Below are 18440 nucleotides of genomic sequence, written 5' to 3' on the forward strand. Positions count from 1 at the left end.
TCTCATTTTGCAAAGGAAGAAACAACTGGAGTTGAGTAGCTTATTCTGCAAAGAAGGAAACTAAGGATGACTGGAGTTGAGTAGCTCACCCAAGGTCATCCAGATAGTAAGGCAAGGAGATTTAAACCCAGGTCTCTCTGGCTGCAGGTCCGACACCCCGCTGCCCTAAAAGAGTTGTTTTGTCCCATGATGTAGCCAAAGCAGAGAAATGAGAGTACACCACAGAGTCTGACCACAGCGTTAACAGGGCACTTCTAGTACACTTTCCTTCTTGCTCCCATCTTCCAAGACCAAGGTGTGATCCAGCACACAAGGGAATGGGAAAGGGAACACTGCCTGCTTAGAGGAGAGAACAAAGCCAGGCAGGGGCGTGGGTTTGTGGAAACAAAATTCAGGCTCTGAAGACAGAAGGACTGAATTAAAGCTTTGAAGCAACTGAAAAAAGTGAGAGTGGGAGGCAGTGCTATACAAGAGTAGGGCATAAGGGTGGGTCTTGGGGCTGAGCAGAGAAGGGCCAGGGCTGAATGGAGGGAAATTAGACTGCAGTAGGAAGGGTTGTTTTCCTCACAAACGAAAAACAGCACCTAGGAGAGTGAGGGGGAGCTCTGGTAGCATAGTGGCTAAGGCACTCTACTGCTAACCAGATGGCTGGCGGTTCAAACCCACCAACCACTCCTCGGAAGGAAGATGGGGCAATCTACTTCCGTAGTGATACTGCCTCGGGAACCCAAGGAGGGGTCGCTATGAGTCGGGTCTGACTTGACGGCACGTAACAACAACAGGAGAGTGAGGAACTGGGGGAACACAACAGCCTTCCTTGCCCTTTCTGTTCCTCCTGCCCTGTCCTTCCAAACAATGCTGCCATTGCAGTCCTTGTGCTCAGCAGCACTGGGGAAGGAGCGAGCAATGAGAGCCCCTACTCTGCCAGGCATCATGTCACCTGTGTCGCCTCACCCAGCCCTAACAACCGGCCAAGCCTTCAGAGATAAAAAACCAATTCAGTGATGGCAACATGTCCAAGGTTACGTGCCCAGGGTGAAGTGAGATTTGAACTCACTTCAGAACTACCTCACCCCATTTTTTTTCCAGGGCAGATCTAGGTGGTTGGGTGTGGGGTTGGCAAGGCAGGCAATGAGGGCAAAGCAACAAGAAATCCAGGGGCTAAGAGTCAGGATCCGTAGCAGGCATTGTGGTGGCAAGAGAAACAGGAAATCTGAGAAGAAAGCAAACTTCTATCATGCTGAGAAATTTCTGCAGCAGCTGGAGGTGAGGAACAGACATAACCAAAAAGTAACAGAGACAGCTTCTTAAGATAATCTAAGTCAACTAAAATAGTGATACCAGACCCACTGCCATCGGGTCAATTCTGACTCATAGTGACCCCTAGTGGGTTTCCAAGGCAGTAAATCTTTATGAAAGGAGATTGTCCCATCTTTCTTCCTCAGAGGGGCTGGTGGGTTTGAATGGCCAACCTCTGGTTAGCAGTCAAATGCCTTAAGCACTGTGCCATCAGAAGTCCTTAATCTTTATGGAAGTAGACTGTCCCAACTTCCTTCCATGGAGCAGCTGGTGGGTTTGGATGGTCAACCTTCTGGTTAGCAGTTAAATGCCTTAGGTACTATACCACCAGAGCCCCTTCAAACAGTGATGGGACCTAAAAATTCAGTTACCATAAACAAAAAGAAACTTACCTGTTTGGGCTGAATTGTGCCCCCTAAAATACTTGTTGAAGTCCTAACTCCTTACTTGGACCTTACTTGGAAATAGGATCTTTGCAAATGCCATCAAGTTAAGATGAGGTCATGAGAGTGGGCCCTAATCCACTATGACTGGTGTCCTTAAAAGAAAAGGAAAAGAACACACAGTAGAACACGGTGTGGTAACAGAGGTAGAGAACGGAATGATACCTCTACAAACCAAGGAATGCTAAGGATTGCCAGCAACACCAGAAGCTGAGAAAGCACACAACAGATTCTCCCCTAGAGGCTTCAGAGAGATCATGGCCCTGCTAACGCTGTCTCTGGTTTCAGACTTCACCTGAACTCACAGAACTGTCAGAGAATAAATTCCTGCTGTTTTATGCCACCAAGACTGTGGTAAATGGTATGGCAGCCCTAGAAAACTAATCCACAATCAGATGTACTTACTTCCCAAAGTTCATAGAGCTCCTTTCTGAGGTCTTCTGGTAGAAGCTGGGTTAGCTGCTCCATAGCTTCCTGAAATATCAAACCATTACCTTAATTATGTTCACATCTATCTATGTTAACTAGTCTACCAAAGACAGACAAAGGGCTCACAGAGGGGCAACAGAAGGAAGAGGTGCCTACTGGACAAATTTATAGCTCGTAGGGAGAGTAGCTATGTGTATCAAGTAACCTTATTTATTCACATGTGCTTCACTTGGCACTTATTTTGTAGCCTGCTGCAGATGAGACACAAAAAAGAACAATGAACAAGACATGATGAGATTATAAAAGTAGCTGAAATAAGGCCAAGGATTTTACATTTTGTGGGTCAATCACAACATACCCATGTAAATGTCAATCAGGAAGTGTACTAGAGTTCAAAGCAAACCTAAGAACAGGGAGAATGGTAAAGGAACATTGAGTTACATAGCTCAAAGACTGTTTTTATACCCATTCTCTAGTGTTTGAAATGATTTGGGTTTGGATTCTGACATTTTAGATTGTATATTTCATATCTGACAACTGAAACGAAAATTGCTTATACTTTTACAGAAACTGCACCAAGGATATTTTTTTTGGGGGGGGGGCGGGAATGGGGGTGAAGATGTACAGAATAAATCAATTGTCCATTCAACAATTCATATACATTTTGTTTCATGCCATTGATTGTAATCCCCACAATGTAACATCACTCATCTCAATTCCTCCCTGCGTTTCCTGTTTCTATTCTTCCTTCTTTCCTGTCCCTTCTGAACTTTGTCCTTGGGATCTTGAATGGTTGACTGTTCTAAGGGTACATACTTCACTAGTGTTAATGTCCATCTTATAGGCCTGTCTATTGTTTGGCTGAAAGTTGAGTCATGGAAGTGAATTCAGTTCCAGGCTTGAAGGGTGACAAGCGCATAGTCTTAGGGGCTCCACCAGTCTCTATCAGACCAGGCAGCCTGGTCTTTTTTATGATTTTGAGTATTGTTTCACTCTATCCAGAAACGTCTGATGTGATCCCTTTTAGAGTGGTAGTCATTCACCATCTGGTTTTTCTGGTCTTAGGATTGTAGAGACTGAGGTCAGCATGGTCCATCAGTCCTTTGGACTCATTGTTTCCATGTGTCTTTGATTTGCTTCACTCCTTCTTTGCTCTGACGAGAAGGGACCATTGGTTTCACCTTAGATGGTTGCTCACAAGCTTTTAAGAGCCCAGTCACTACTCACTAAAGTAGGATGTAGAATATTTTCTTTGTGGACTATGTTGTGCCAGGTGGCCATGATGTCCCCCAAGTGTATGGTCCTGAGCTCCCAGATCCACTGACTCATTCCCTTAAGGTGTCTGGTTGTGCCTAATACGTTTTCATAACTCTGTCCCCTGTATGCTCTAATTTATCACGGATATATCTGCAGTATGTGTAAATACATAAGTAGAAATATCCTCTGCCAAGCCTATATATATTTGTGGGTGCAGTTCCATTAGACTTCCTACTCCTGTTCGCCTGTTCAGCTTGCATGTCTATGTATCTACTCACAGATTATCATTCTTACTGTTATTACAGGACTGTATCTGTATTCACCTCTTGGTTGACTCTATATGCCTCCCAGCGTCTGCCTTTGCCCTGACCACTTTGTGCTGGCCTCCCCCTTATTGTATATTGCCTTCCCCTTCAACCAAGTTACTACGTGTCTATAGTCTAGTTAGTGATTTATACTCCCTGCCCCTGCTAACCCTGGAAACTATAAAAGAACGCTTCCTTCTGTGTGAAACCCTTCTCTTGACTTTTTATATTAGTGGTCTCATACAGTATTTGTTCTTTTGTGACTGACAGACTTCACTCAGCATAATGTTCTCCAGGTTCACCCACATTATGAGGTGTTTCACTGTTGTTCTTTAACATTGTGCAGTATACCACTGTGTGTATGTACCACAGTCTGTCTATACATTCATTGTTAGCATGTTTTAATTGTTAAATTTAAAGTACTATACAAATGCAAAATTACTACCATTAATATAAAGGAAATTACACAATGGCATCTGACAGACTTCTTGACTCACAGGCTTAAAGAGGGCACTTAGTCAAATAACCCACATAATACTTGAATTCTTTAATAGCATCACTGAACATTTATTGTCCCCCCTCCGTAAACATATCAGTAGTAAGGATCTTAGTACCTCCAGATAGCTCTCATATGGGTTTTAGGCATGCAACGTGGGCAAGGCCACTTGGGGCCACCTGCACGGTTTGTCCAGCAGTGGCTGGGAGAGAGAAGCCACATCCTCTGCCACCAGAGGTAGCCTGGGAGTCAGCCAAAACCCAGAGAAAAGCAGAGATGACAGAATGAGAGAGTAGAGGGTGTTCTGTATTTATTTCTAGTCTCCAAAGTTCCAGGAGCCACCTTCTTTGCCACGGGTCTTCTTCATTTCTGAGTTGCTCCAGTATCCTTTTCAAATAGGTTAGGCTCTTTGAAAAGAATTTAGTCATAAGATCTACAGTGTTTGGCAACATAAAGGTCTCATATAAAATAAGGAATTGGGGAGAAGCAACGAAAATGTAAATGGAGATGTGTGTGTGTGTATACACATGTGTGTGCATTTATCATTGGGAGCAAACAAATGTTAAAAAAAAACACTTCCAGAGTGAAGGATATTTGCAAGTGTTAACAATCTTACACTATCTAATACCACTATCTTGAGTGGCTTATGCAATAACAAAGGTTTAGCATCCCGGTCTGCCAAGGGAGAATGTCCTTTTGATGCACACCCTGTATGCTTGAGCCTGGATCCCAGTTCAAATCCCAGCTCTGCAACCTACTGGTTGCTGCATAATCTTGAGCAAGTACTTAAGTTCTTTGTACCCTTGTTTCTTCATGTACAAAGTGGAGATGATTCCATTACCAACTTCATAGAGTTTTCTGAGAATTATATGAACTAACATGTAAAAACTACTTAGACCAGTGTATAATGAGTAAACATGTTAAGTGTTTACTATCATTATTAGGAGCTCTGGTAGCATAATGGCTAAGGCACTTGACTGCTAACCAGAAGGCTGGCGGTTCAAACCCACCAGCCACTCTTCAGAAGGAAGATGGAGCAATCTACTTCCGTAGTGATACTGCCTGGGAAACCCAAGGAGGGGTCGCTATGAGTCGGGTCTGACTCGATGGCACATAACAACAACAACATAATTATTAAGTTTTCAAACCTGCCTTTAATGTTATGAGATTTAGTGAATTTTGTAGCTGTATTTTCCCACATTTCTTTTTCATAAATATCAGCAAAATACTTGAGAAAATACTTTGCATTTGCGTTTCACAAATTCTCAAAAAGCTCACTGCCGTCAAGTCAGACCCAACTCATAGCGACCCCTCCTTGGGTTTCCAAGGCGGTATCACTAAGAAGTAGATTGCCCAACCTTCCTTCTAAGGAGTGGCCAGTGGGTTTCACAAATTAGAGGTTTCTTTATAAATCGATTACCCCGACTCAATGGCACATAACAACAACAACATACTATTCCAGAACCACGTATATAAAAGTATACCAAAATCTAAACTTTTAGAACACAAATATAAAACTCTTGCTTTGACTAGGATTAAAGAATTATTTTATTCCTTTTAAAGTGATACATATAGGACTGAATGTAGTGATGTATGTGTGCACTGACCAAGGTGGGACAAAATGGAACCACTGCCTCCTTCACGCTAGTTACTATATTCCTATAAATGTAGCCTAAAACTGATCTGGCATTTTCAAGATCACATCCAATTATTGATTTATTAATACAATTCCCACCAACTAAAACCATGTCCCTTTGAAAAACAAAACAGACAAACAAAATACTAGTGTTCTCCTCCTGAAAATGAACAATATTTGGGTCTTGGGTCAAGACCTTGTATTTCTGCCCAATGTCTGTTACATTCAGACCATTGAGTGATTTAGGTGTGATCCTACTGGCTTCATGTGATCTACACACAGCTGCGGAATAGGTCCTCTAGACTAGCAGGTCAAAATCCTTTGCCCCATGACAACTGCATATGTAGGAGACACTGTGGGCACTCTCAGGAAAGTGGTCAAGGTCTTATCTATTCCCATTCCTTTAACATACCATCTCTATCTTTCCCAAGAAAGCATATGGGAATGTTGTTGTTGTTGTTAAGTGCCGTTGAGTCGTTTCCGACTCATAGCAACCCCATGCACAGCAGAACAAAACACTGCCCGATCCTGCGCCAGCCCCACAATCCCTGCTATACTTGAGCCCATCATCGCAGCCACCGTATCAATCCATCTCCTTGAAGGCCTCCCCCTCTTTCGTCGACCCTCCACCCTACCAAGCATGACATCCTTCTCCAGGGAATGGTCCCTTCTTACAACATGACCAAAATAGGTGAGACAAAGTCTGGCCATTCTTGCTTCCAAGGAGCATTCTGGCTGCACTTCCTCCAGGACAGATCTGTTAGTTCTTTTAGCAGTCCATGGTACTTTCAGCATTCTCCGCCAGCACCACAACTCAAAAGCATCAACTCTTCTTCGGTCTTCCTTATTCATTGTCCAGCTCTCACATGCATACAGGCGATTGGAAATATCATGGCTTGTGTCAGGCACACCTTAGTCCTCAAGGAGATATCCTTGCTCCTCAGCACTTGAAACAGTTCCTTCGCAGTTGACTTCCCCAATGCTACACGTCATCTAATGTCCTGACTGCTGCTTCCGTTGGCATCGATTGTAGAACCAAGCAACGTGAATTCTTTGACAACCTCAATTTTCTCTCCATTTATTGTGATGCTGCTCATTGGTCCAGTTGTGAGGATTTTTGTTTTCTTTATATTGAGACGTAATCCATACTGCAGACTGTATTCTTCAACCTTCATCAGTAGGTGCCTTAAGTCATCCTCACTTTCAGCAAGCAAAGCTGTATCATCTGCATATCTCAGGTTGTTAATGATTCTTCCTCCAATCCTGATACCACGTTTTTCTTCATATGGGAATAAAAGAGGATTATCAATAACAAATAATCCTCAATCTACCCTAGTTCTTTTTAATTGCCAACTCTGGTATTTTACTATTATTAAATTATGACATACCACACACATCTGATCACACTACCATACTAGGCAGGAGAACCAACTCTTCAGTTCCAAAAAAATAAATATCTTTGTGTCTTTGTGTCTGTGCTTGATTACATTACTCTTGCTTCATGTGCGTGCATGTGTGTGTGTGTGTGTGTATCCTTTAAAAATCTAAACACAAAGAAACAACTGAGACAACTAATATCCCGATAGAAAAATAGATAAAGTACGAGAACAAAAAATTATCACAAGAGAAACAAATACTCAGTTATTTTATTTTCATTAGAGAGGAGATGGAAAGAAAAATGAGTGGGCATTCTTCTCAAATTAGCAATGACTTTAAAAACAATAATACTAAATTTTAGTAAAGATTCAGGAATAAGGGCTTTTTCACATATTGTTAGATTGGTCTGAACTACTCTGGAAAGCCATCTGTCAAAAAAGTATAACTAGTCTATGGGGTCTTAAAAGCTTGCAAGTGGCCATTTAGATGCAACAATGGATCTCTTCTCATTCACAGCAAAGAAGAATGAAGAAAACCAAAGATGCATGGAAACAATTAGTGCAAAGGACTAGCAAACCATGTGGTCCTCAGCCTATAAGACCATGAGACCAGAAGAACTAGATGGTGCCTGGCTATCACTGTCAACTACTCAGAAGGGGATTAGCGCAGGAGATCCTCCAGAGTGGGAGAACAATGTAAAACAAAACTCAAAATCATTAAAAAAAAAGAGACGAGGTTTGCTGCTTTGATAGAACCTGGTATAATCCCTGAGACGACAGCCCCCAGTTACCCTTCAGGTCTGGAACTGAAGTCACTCTTGTGGCATCCAGCCAAAAATAGTCAGGCATATGGGGTAGATATTTACATCTGGTAGATACACTCTCTGGAGCATTCAATTGTGAGAGAACAGAAGGGCAGTGTTTGCACAGGGAAATAGCTTGGAGGGGGGAGTATGCATGGGATGGAAGAACACAGGGAAGAGGTAACTACAAGGAAGAAGTGGGAAGAGAGCCATGACATTGTGGGGAATTGCAGTTAATGTCATAAAACAAAATGTGTATGAACTGCTGTATGGAAAATGAATTTGCTCTGTATACTTTCACCCAAATCACAATAAAAATTAAAAAAAAAAAATTTCAATACTATTTTTCAATCAACAGTTTCTTAACTTTTAACATGAAAACAAAAGGTGTAACTAGTCTAATATATTTAGTTCCAGTCATTTTGTTTCTAGGAATCTATCTGGAGAAATAAGTAAGAAACATGGACAAATATTTGAATACAAAGATACTCATTCCAGAAAAAAATTTGGAAGAAATTAACAGTAAGAAAATTGTTTAACAAATTATGGCACAAATATGTGATATAGTTAATGAAAAATAGCAATGTACAGAGAATTTTTAATGACACTGAAAAATGTTTACAATAAAATTGACTGAACCATTTGAAAATGCCAGTATCTGACCCTTCCTTTGCCCGTAAAAAAAAGGAGCTCTGGTATGTAGTGGTTAAGGGATTTGGCTGCTAACCAAAAGTTGGTGGTTCAAACCCACCAGCTGCTCCACAGAAGAAAGATGAGGCAGTCTGTTTCTGTAAAAATTTATAGCCTTAGAAATTCAATGAGGGTCATTATGAGTCTGAATCAACTCAACAGCAGTGAGTTTGGTTTGGTTTGCTGCCTACAAAAGTGGCAATTTCATTAACCTAAAATAAAGTAAAACACTTTAGACTAAAGAGCTGATGCTAAATATGCTAAATAAGTGAAACATATGCATACAGGAAAAGACTCGAAGGATCGTGAGATTCTGAGTGGTTTGTAATATGCTCTTTCGTACTACGTAAAATGTCGCATGATCAACGTGTTGTTTTCATAATCAGAAAAAAATATTTTAATTTGTTTATTGGAGGGCTCTCATGATTGATATCATTTGATATTATACAATCAGAATTGCATTTTTGAGAACTGGTAGGCTGTCAATATCCCTAGTTTAGTGACATGTGCCATAGAATCATGCCTATCTTTTTAAATGAACTCTCTGAATTTGACATCACTAAAGTCCAGGGTACATTTCCCTTCCCAATCTTGAGCCTAACCCCCAACTCACGCTTCCTTTCTGAGTTTCACCTTGTTGTTCAGACATAAATTCAGAGTGACAATTTTCCAGCTCCTTCCTCTGGTAGCAAAGCATGTAAAAAATTTGCCAAAAGTAGTGAGCTGAGTGAAGCTTCAGCATATGTCTTGTGCCAGCTCTGTGACAAGTATCTAAAAGCAGTACTCATCATTCACTTACCACTGATGAGAATAAACATTAATAGCTAAGCAGAGAGTCTAGATTTATACTGGGTTTAAAATGCTGCCTGGCCATTTACTAGCTGTGGAACCCTGAGAAAGTTATTTAAGCTCTCTGTCCTTCACGTTTCTCATCTGTAAAATGGGGTTAATAAGAGTACCTACCTAGTAAGACTGTCGTAATGGTTAATTTATAAAAAAAAGAGCCCTAGTGATATAATAGTTAAAGCACTCATCCGCTAACTGAAAGATTCGTGGTACAAACCCACCCAGCAGCTCCACAGGAGACAATTCTGGAGATTTGCTCCCACAAAGATTACATCCTAATGGCAGAGGAGGGTATGCCTACTGGCAGAGCTAAAGGTGGTTTATAACATTTGCCAAGCAGGGCAGAGGCCATGCCTTGTCTGCAGGCATGGCAGAAGGGAGGCTGTTCTGATCAAAGAATTGTAACTTGTTGCTTACCTAATAAACCCCCAAACTGTGTGTGTGTCGTCGAGTCAGACCTGTCTCATAGTTACCCCTCCTTCTGTTTCCGAGGCAGTATCACTACAGAAGTAGATTGCCCAACCTTCCTTGTGAGGAGTGGCTGGTAGACACATATACATACATATAGTGCTTATTACCTGGCAAATAATAAGCTATTATTTTTCATTTTCTCCATCTTGTCATGTTCATTCCCATAAAAGCTCCATTCTTCTCTCCTTGTAACCTCCCCAGGAGTTCTTTAGCACCTTTAACCATTTTAATACATACACATCATGACTCTGTCTCTCATCTTAAGTTTTTCCCTTTGCAAAGGAATATAACCCACCATTGCTATATTCCAGCCTCAAGTTCCATCCCACTAGATTGTGATAATCCCTATCAGATGGCATTTATATTATAGTCCAACTTAGACTATAATGTAAACTTACTTTATTATGTTTAGGAAGGGGACCAGGCTACAGGTACTGCTTTTGGTCCCCTTCCTGAATGTTTTCTTCTATACCTTTGAACTCTCTTTTATCTTATTACCTATTCTCCTACAAAACAATCAGCCTTCCAGTTTATCAAGTATTTTTCCACCCTCCCATTTCAGTTTAAAGTCTTGATGATCCCACCAGTAAGCCTGTGGCAGATGACGCTTCCTGGTTCTCACTTTGTATGTTCATCTTGAGCCAAGAAACCCTCACTTAATTATCTGAATGCACAGTTCAGACATCCAAATCTTGTTCATAAACACCATCTGCATTAAGAATCATTCACCTCCAGGATCTTCCTCTCTTCTAAAATCCTGACCAACAGCAGGAAGAGGTAATGGAATATCAACCTTCTCCAAGCCTTTGTTTTTCTGTTCAAGAACTTATGGTTCTTTAAAATGTTTTCTGGTCCCTTCTAATTATGACATGTATTCCCCTGTGAGTCAGCAGGAGTGGGTAGCAATTAGGAGGTTTAATGAGGCCTGAAAGGTTTTTCATCAGAGCCAAGATAGAGTCCAGGAAGACAGCAGCACCTCGATTGGCTGTTCAGGGCCCTTCTCTGCCCCTCCATGGGGAAGGTGGGTTACTAGCCAGGACCCAGCTCTTCACAGGGCAACAGCATTAGGCTTTTTCTCACCTCCAATGTTTGGAGGCCCTTCCTACCAACTCTGGTTCTTCTTCAGAAAGATCTTGCTTGCTTCTCTGCACGGTGAATCTCAAATTCATTGTGAACATCTACAGGGAGTTTTTCTTCTTCCTCTGTGTTATGTTTCTCCACTCTTCCTCATCACTTGAAGGGCTATGAGTATCTCAGATTCTTCATATTATTTCTTCATAACAATGTCCAGATTTCCCCTCACATATCCTGAAATGACCTGCAGAGCTGAAAGGTTTTACTCCCCCCATGTTATAGTCATTATCAACCTCTGACTGAAGGAGTAATTCCTTTCTGCAATTCAGAATCTTGAGCAACGGGGTTTCTTTTTATATTGATTCCATGAATCATCCCAGGAATTGGTTACTGATGATGGTCTAGACTCATTAAAGAACAATTTATTCTGCTTCTTCCCCATCTCCTGCATGATGGTCAGCCTGTATTTTGTCAGAAAGAATACATTCCCTGGCACATTGCCTGTGCTACTGCCATTTTTCTCATATTTTAAAGTACGTTGGAACTCCTAAATCAGGACTAATTCCTTGTGGATTACCTTATGGTTAATTTAGTGGCAGCAAAAAGCCTGCTGGCCACTGAGCTCCAGTCTCTCCAGGTCTGAAAATAGCTACTGAAGCCCATCCTCTGTTAAACTACCTTGATAAAAGCTCTCTGCACTGAGCAACCTAGGACCAATCTCCCTAACCTACAGTGAAAGTAGCTTGTGATAATCCCTGACTTGAGAACCAGCCATGTCACATTGAAGAAAGCCCTCCTCAATTTTCCAGCCTTTGCTTCAAAGATGCCTCCCTTTTTGGCCCTTGGCTCTGGGTTAGAGTATAAATTTATATTTCTTTAATACTTTATTGATGGTATTCATTTGTTAATAATACAAGTATTTTTATTTCTGTAGACCACTAACTTAAAGGAATAACTTGGAATTTACTAATTAATAATTATAATAACAATTATACTTGTGACTTGTAGAACATTTTTTTGTCCAAATAGATTTGATGATGATGATGATGATGACGACAGCTGTTTAGCTGCTGCCAACTCCAACTCATGGCGACCTTATTTACAACAGAACAAAACATTTCCCGGTTCTACGACATCCTCACATCCTCACAAGGCATATTTGAACCCTCTGTTGTAGCTACGGAGTCAGTCCATCTTACTGAGGGTCTCCCTTGCTCCTGCTGGCCCCCTGCACATCATCAAACATGGTATCCTCCTTCAGAGATTGATCTCTGACCCTTCCTGATGGGCAGGGCAAGGGAGTCAGCAACGTTCTATTGTGATTCATAGGGTTTCCATTGCCTACTTTCCATAAGTCTTTCCCAAAATACCTTAAGTCTGGAAGCTCTGCTGAAACTCGTCTGCCATGGGTGACCCTGCTGGTCTTTGAAATACCAGTGGCATCACTCCCAGCATTACAATAACATGCAAACCATCACAGTACAACAAACTGATATAGATGGGTAGTAGCCTTAGCTTTACTAGCCAGGAAAATTCCCACAAATTCACTGTTTCAGCTCTTTCCTTTATTCTAAGGAAAGCCATACTATCTATGTCCACAGACTAATTAGAACTGAAATCAACCTAATTTTCTGTCCCTGTGTTAAACAAAGCTGAGAACAAGCAAAAATAACTTAGCTGCTTATTCCAGGAAATCCTTGCTTCTAGAAGATAAGACAGTCAGCCATCTAAATTAACTTACTTATTAAAATTAACAGCTTATTTGTCAAGACTCTTAAGACTGCCTGACTGTTCCCACCAATCTAGGATTATGATGTCTTGAACTCTGTCCAACCCAAACTACTTGTCTATCTTGTAAGATCCTTTTTAACATTCTCCAGCCCAGGTGCTAAAATCGTATAAATACCCTCCCTGACCTTTCCCTTCCTAAGCCACCAATAAGACTCTCTATCAAGGCAGTGTTCTTCCTTACTGCAACAGGCTAATGAACTTAGCTTCTCTTGAGCCACAAGTTTTTCTAGTAGCCTTCTGCATTAATCAACACTGACCTTTTCTCGCCTATGTTTTTCTTCTTTGGGGACGTTATCTGCTGGTGCTATGTCCCCAACGATGCATTCTGCCATATCGTGAACCAGGGCTAGGCGTACACATCTAACCAGGCGAGAAATGTTAAAATAATTACACAGAATCATATGCACTATAAGTACCTTCTCTACACTATTTTAAAGTTACATATTTTTCTCTCTCCACCCTCACAGTAGTTTCTAAAGTAATAATATTCTTCCAGCCTACAAAAGTTCTGAATCAAAACTGCTAGTTAATATTCAACATCATACGTTAAGAATGCAGGGGAAATTACTGTTAGCATTAATTTTTTTTTTTTTTAAATGGCTAGTTTCTCAAATCTTACTGTGAAAGTTTGATTACTTCAACTTACAAAGCCAGTAGATGATGTAGTTACAGCATTTTTACTGAAACAGAAACAAGTATCTCCTCTGTATTTAAAATCTTGCTTCTGGCCCAGTTAGATTATCAAAAGGAAGTAGTTACAGAGTCCTGGGATGGGGGTGGACAGACTTGGGTTTGAATCCAGCAACCACTACTTATAAGCTGTGTGACCTCTGCCAAGTTACTTAACTTCTTGAAATGTTCAATTTCACCATTCATCAGTCTTCATTTTATCATTTTTTCCTGAGGTTATTCAGAAAATTAAATTTGATCATTTGTGTTCCTGACACACGCTAATCATTCACCAAATGGCTAAGATGATTAGTGATAATGAGGTTAGTGATGATGATGATAATCATCAAAGTAACAAAGGCAGGTCATGAGGTAAATACTCGAGAGAGCCAGTGAGTTTACATGCCCATTATTATTACCAGGGCAGTTCAGGGCCTAACATCCTCCCCTAATGTTTCCCTGTTTCCAGTCCCACATCCAATTCAAACACAGACTACTCCCAGGTTCAATTCCATGCCACACCACTTGCATCTTGTGCTACCTGCCAAAAAAATGTCTTCAGTTCCACATCTTCCATAAAGTAATCAGAGTCCTAAACAAAACAAAAAAAAAAAAAAAAAAACCTCACTGCCATCGAGTCAAGTCCAACTCATAGTGACCCCTCTTTGCGTTTCCAAGGCAGCATCTCTACAGAAGTAGATTGCCCATTCTTCCTTCTGAGGAATGGCTAGTGGGTTTGCACTGGCAGCCTTCCAGTTAGCAGCCAAATGCCTTAGGCACTATGCCACCAGAGACTCCCTAAATGAACCCTTTGCCACAATCAAAACTGATTTGCTTATCATTTTCAAAACATACCTTTACTTTCTCCCATGCGGCTTTAGTTTCTACACCTTTCTGTATGCTGCACCTTTTCATCTTTTCCTCCCTATGTAGCATCTTTAGAGCTGAGCTTGGATTCTGCCTCCTCCATTAAGATCACCCAAGATCACTCCAACTTTTATAATATTTTGCTAATTTTCTAACATAACTTATCTGGTACATTTTACAGAAGTTACTTTGGGCCTGTGTAATGCATGTGGGATTTATGTATTTCCTTACATTAATACTAAATATTTGGCCTTTGCTTAAGAAAGCATTTGAACACTTGTTGATTGGCTGAAGGGGGAGGAGAGACGATATCTCCTTCTCAGCTGTATCTTGCGTGTGTAACACCATATAACCACCTTGCAAGTGGGTGCCTCTATCCATAAATGGGGTTAAATAAAAGTCATAACGTACTAACATAATTTTAGACAAAAAACATTCACTTTCAAGGCCATGGAAATGCTAAAATCATACCTGATTTCCTCTGAGACCAAGGAAGGCTCTATCAGTTGCCAAAATGAAACCCAGAGCCAATTTGCAACATCTGAAGCAATCAACATACACTGTAATCACCCCACTCCCAGAATCTGTATGACTTGTCTCAAATTATTTTTGATGACATACAAACCAATACAAAAAAATCTGACACAGGCTTCAGACATGAAAGTGGTGCATATCCATGGGCCAGAGACCCTCAAAAAACCACACTGCTGTCGACTTGGTTCAGACTTGGAGTGACCCTACAGTACATACTAGAACTGTCCCATTGGGTTTCCAAAGCTGTCAATCTTTACAGAAGCAGACTTTACATCTTTCTACCACAGAGAGGCTGGGGGGTTGGAAATGATGAATTTTTCGTTAGCAGATGAGCACTTAACCACTGCACCACCAGGGCTCCTTCTCAGAGACCCTCACAGGGTCAAAATTCCCATCAGCTTACCGGTCTTTGTTAAGTTGGTCATCTTTGGTCACCAGAGCCATAATTGCCATCCGGTACATGTGATCGGATACACTCTCCGGCTTTTCCACATTTCTATATATCCAGCCAGTCCGCGGGACCCTCTGATAGAGGTACAGGAAGGGAATTTTAATAAGTAACTGTCATTTAAACCACAAGCCACACTCTTTACAGACACCCAGGGAATAGGGTAGGGGCACAGAAGCAGTGTCATGTCATGATGTTACCCACTGCCACTGAGGCGATTCTGACTCACAGGGACCCTATAGGACAGAGCAGAACTGCTCCACCAGGTTTTCAAGGCTGTAAATCTTTAGGAAGCAGACTGCCTCTTTCTCCCATGGAGCAGCTCAGGGATTCAGACTGCCAACCTTTCGGTTAGCAGCCAACTGCTTTAACAACTACACCACCAGGGTTCCATATTCTGGATTACTGATGTATGATCCCAGAACTTATACAAGTCTTTCAAAGGTCCCCAGATGATACAAACGGTTTGTACTCCACTAGCTCTGGTAGCATAGTGCTTAAGGCACTTTACTGCTAACCAGGAGGCTGGCGGTTCAAACCCACCAGCCAGCCACTCCTCGGAAGGAAGGTTGACAATCTACTTCCGTAGTGATACAGCCTCGCAAACCCAAGGAAGGGCTGGTATGAGTTGGGTTCGACTGGACGGCACATAACAACAACAACAGCCCCACCCAGCAATAAGCACCTCCTCCACCTTCCCTAGGAACTGCCTGGCAATTCACTTCAGTTAAGATTTCAGCCAAGAAAATCCTATGGACCAGCTCTACCCTATAACATATGGGGCCACCATGAGTCTGAATCAAGTTCTAGCAACTAAGAACATATTGTTGTTGTTGTTATGTGCTGTCGAGTGGGCCACGACTCATAGCGACCCCTCCTTGGGTTTCCGAGTCAGTATCACTACGGAAGTAGGATTGCCCAACCTTCCTTCCCAGGAGTGGCTGGTGGGTTTGAACTGCCAGCCTTCTGGTGAGCAGTCAAGTGCCTTAGGCACTATGCTACCAGTCCTTTTATTGACATAAAGACAAAACAAATCAGTCTTATTTTTCATAACTGCAAGAGTTGGGGCTTTTTGCCTCCGAACGACCTCATTTCATACAAGTAGAAAACACTGTGGTGAGAGTTCTGAAGTGACAAACTCCCCAGTTCTGCAGCATAACAATAAAATCATTTTTAATTGTTTGGCGCTACCACTGAACGCGACTCTTCCTTGTACGTAAGATTCTGTAATGGGGTGAGACTGCGTTTTCCCCTCAGAATTCTAAACTTCTACAGAATGTTGTCAACAGAAGCAACAATGGAATGAAATGGACCATCTGCTTTGATCTGAACAAAGCCATCAGCAAAACCACTACCTGAATTAGGGAAAGGGGTGCCTATGGCGTAATTCTAGTGTTCTGGTGGCGCAGACCCACCACCTGGAACCCACCAGCAGCTCCGCGGGAAAAAGATGCGGCAGACTGCTTCCTTAGAGACTAAAGGGGGAGGGGAGGAACGTTGCCATCCAGTCGGTTCTGACTCAGCGACCCCACCACGTGTTTCAGAGTAAAACTGCCCCATAAGGTTTACAAGGCTAACAGCTGCCACGCCGTTCCTCCAAGGAGCGGAAACCCACCTTTCCATTAGCAGCCTAGCGCTTAACCATCGCACCACCTGGGCTCCTTGGAAACCCTATGGGCCAGTTCTACTCTGTCCCAAAGCGCTTTGAGTTGGAATCCATTCGATGGCAGAGCGTTTAGTATCGTGTTTCTGGAGGTAACGGAGACACATTTAAAGCACCCCACTGAAATCCGCAGGTTCGATGGATTCTATTCTTCTCACTCGCCGCTCAGAAGCACCCCCAGTCACCGGGTCGCGGGCCCCGGAACGTATCACTGCACAAGAGGCTCTCCTGAACCCCACCCCACCCCCATGGCGGCTGTGCTGGGAGCGCCAGGTTTATCTTCTGACACAGGCCACTCATGGATGACAGACTACCAGCCTCCGGCCCCAGTGACCCAGCTGCGCCCCCTCCACCGGCTCTCTTCCTCCGCCTACCGTGCAGCACGAGCGACTGCATCTCGAGGTGCTTTCCTGGCCCCAATCCCGCGTGGCCGGGAGGAAGGAAAAGAAGGAAGGCCGAAAGGGGGCGGGAAGCTCAGCAGCCCCGCCGCCGGGTCCGGCCCATCTTACCGCGTGCTAGGCCGCCGCCCGGGCCGCTCTCCGCGCGCGGCCGCCTCCCGACCCCGGCAGCCCGAACCCGCGCCTGCTCACCTTGAGTTGCCCCACCAGCCGCAGGAACTGCAGCAGGTTTCGGGCCCTGTGGCCCGAGGAGACTGCAGCGGAGACCGAAGCCATGTAGCCACGGGACCCGAGCAGGGGCCTAGTAGGCCGCGCGGCCGCCGCTTGAAGCTCCTCCCTCTTCTCCCCACATCCCCGCCCGCTTCCTTCTTCTGCTCCTCCTTTCTTTCATCATCTCTTCCTCTGTCCAGTCTTCCACCCCTCCGCCTAGGTGGCTGCCACGTGGGCGTTTCACCACCTACTGCAGACACATGGCTTGGCACACACTAGGCACTCAGTACTTACTTTACAAAACTCCACTCACTAAACTACATCAAACTTTTTAAGAGATTGTAGTTAATGGGGTTGGGGGATCTCGGGAGGGGAACCTGTGCAATGTTACAACAAAAACCTTGCCTTCTCAGAACTCAGCGTCTAATTGGATGGTGCGATTAGGAACTCTAATTGAAAGCAGGCAATCGATAAGCACATACTTTAGAGGGGAGAAATTAGGAAGACAGAAGTGCTGGTGGACTTTGAACCTAAAAATAAATGGGTTGGGGAATGAGAACATTCCCATGTTGAAATCACCACCTTCCCAGTAACTCAAGTGCTTTGGTGGTGCAAATTCTAAGAGCTAGGCTGACAACTGAAAGGCGGTTCGAACCCACGGAACCCACCCAGCTGCTCCACAGAGGAAAGACTTGGCAATCTGCTCCCATAAAGATTACCCAAAAAAACCAAACC

General features: G+C 42.9%; 1 protein-coding gene across 1 annotated transcript in view; it reads right to left on the bottom strand.

The window, feature by feature from the left end:
* HDDC2 (HD domain containing 2) overlaps positions 1-17771 on the bottom strand; it is a 30610-nt gene extending 12839 nt beyond the window's left edge. Inside the window, exons 1-4 of the mRNA XM_007946589.2 lie at positions 17688-17771; positions 15390-15511; positions 13174-13276; positions 2148-2216 (exon numbers count right to left, since the gene is read on the bottom strand). Coding sequence (XP_007944780.1) covers positions 2148-2216; positions 13174-13276; positions 15390-15511; positions 17688-17771 — 378 coding nt within the window. The remainder of the gene's footprint in view (positions 1-2147; positions 2217-13173; positions 13277-15389; positions 15512-17687) is intronic.
* Positions 17772-18440: the final 669 nt, after the last annotated feature.

This window comes from Orycteropus afer, unplaced genomic scaffold, assembly GCF_000298275.1.
Source record: "Orycteropus afer afer isolate SDZICR_OR568_19922 unplaced genomic scaffold, OryAfe1.0 scaffold00167, whole genome shotgun sequence".
NCBI lineage: Eukaryota > Metazoa > Chordata > Mammalia > Tubulidentata > Orycteropodidae > Orycteropus > Orycteropus afer.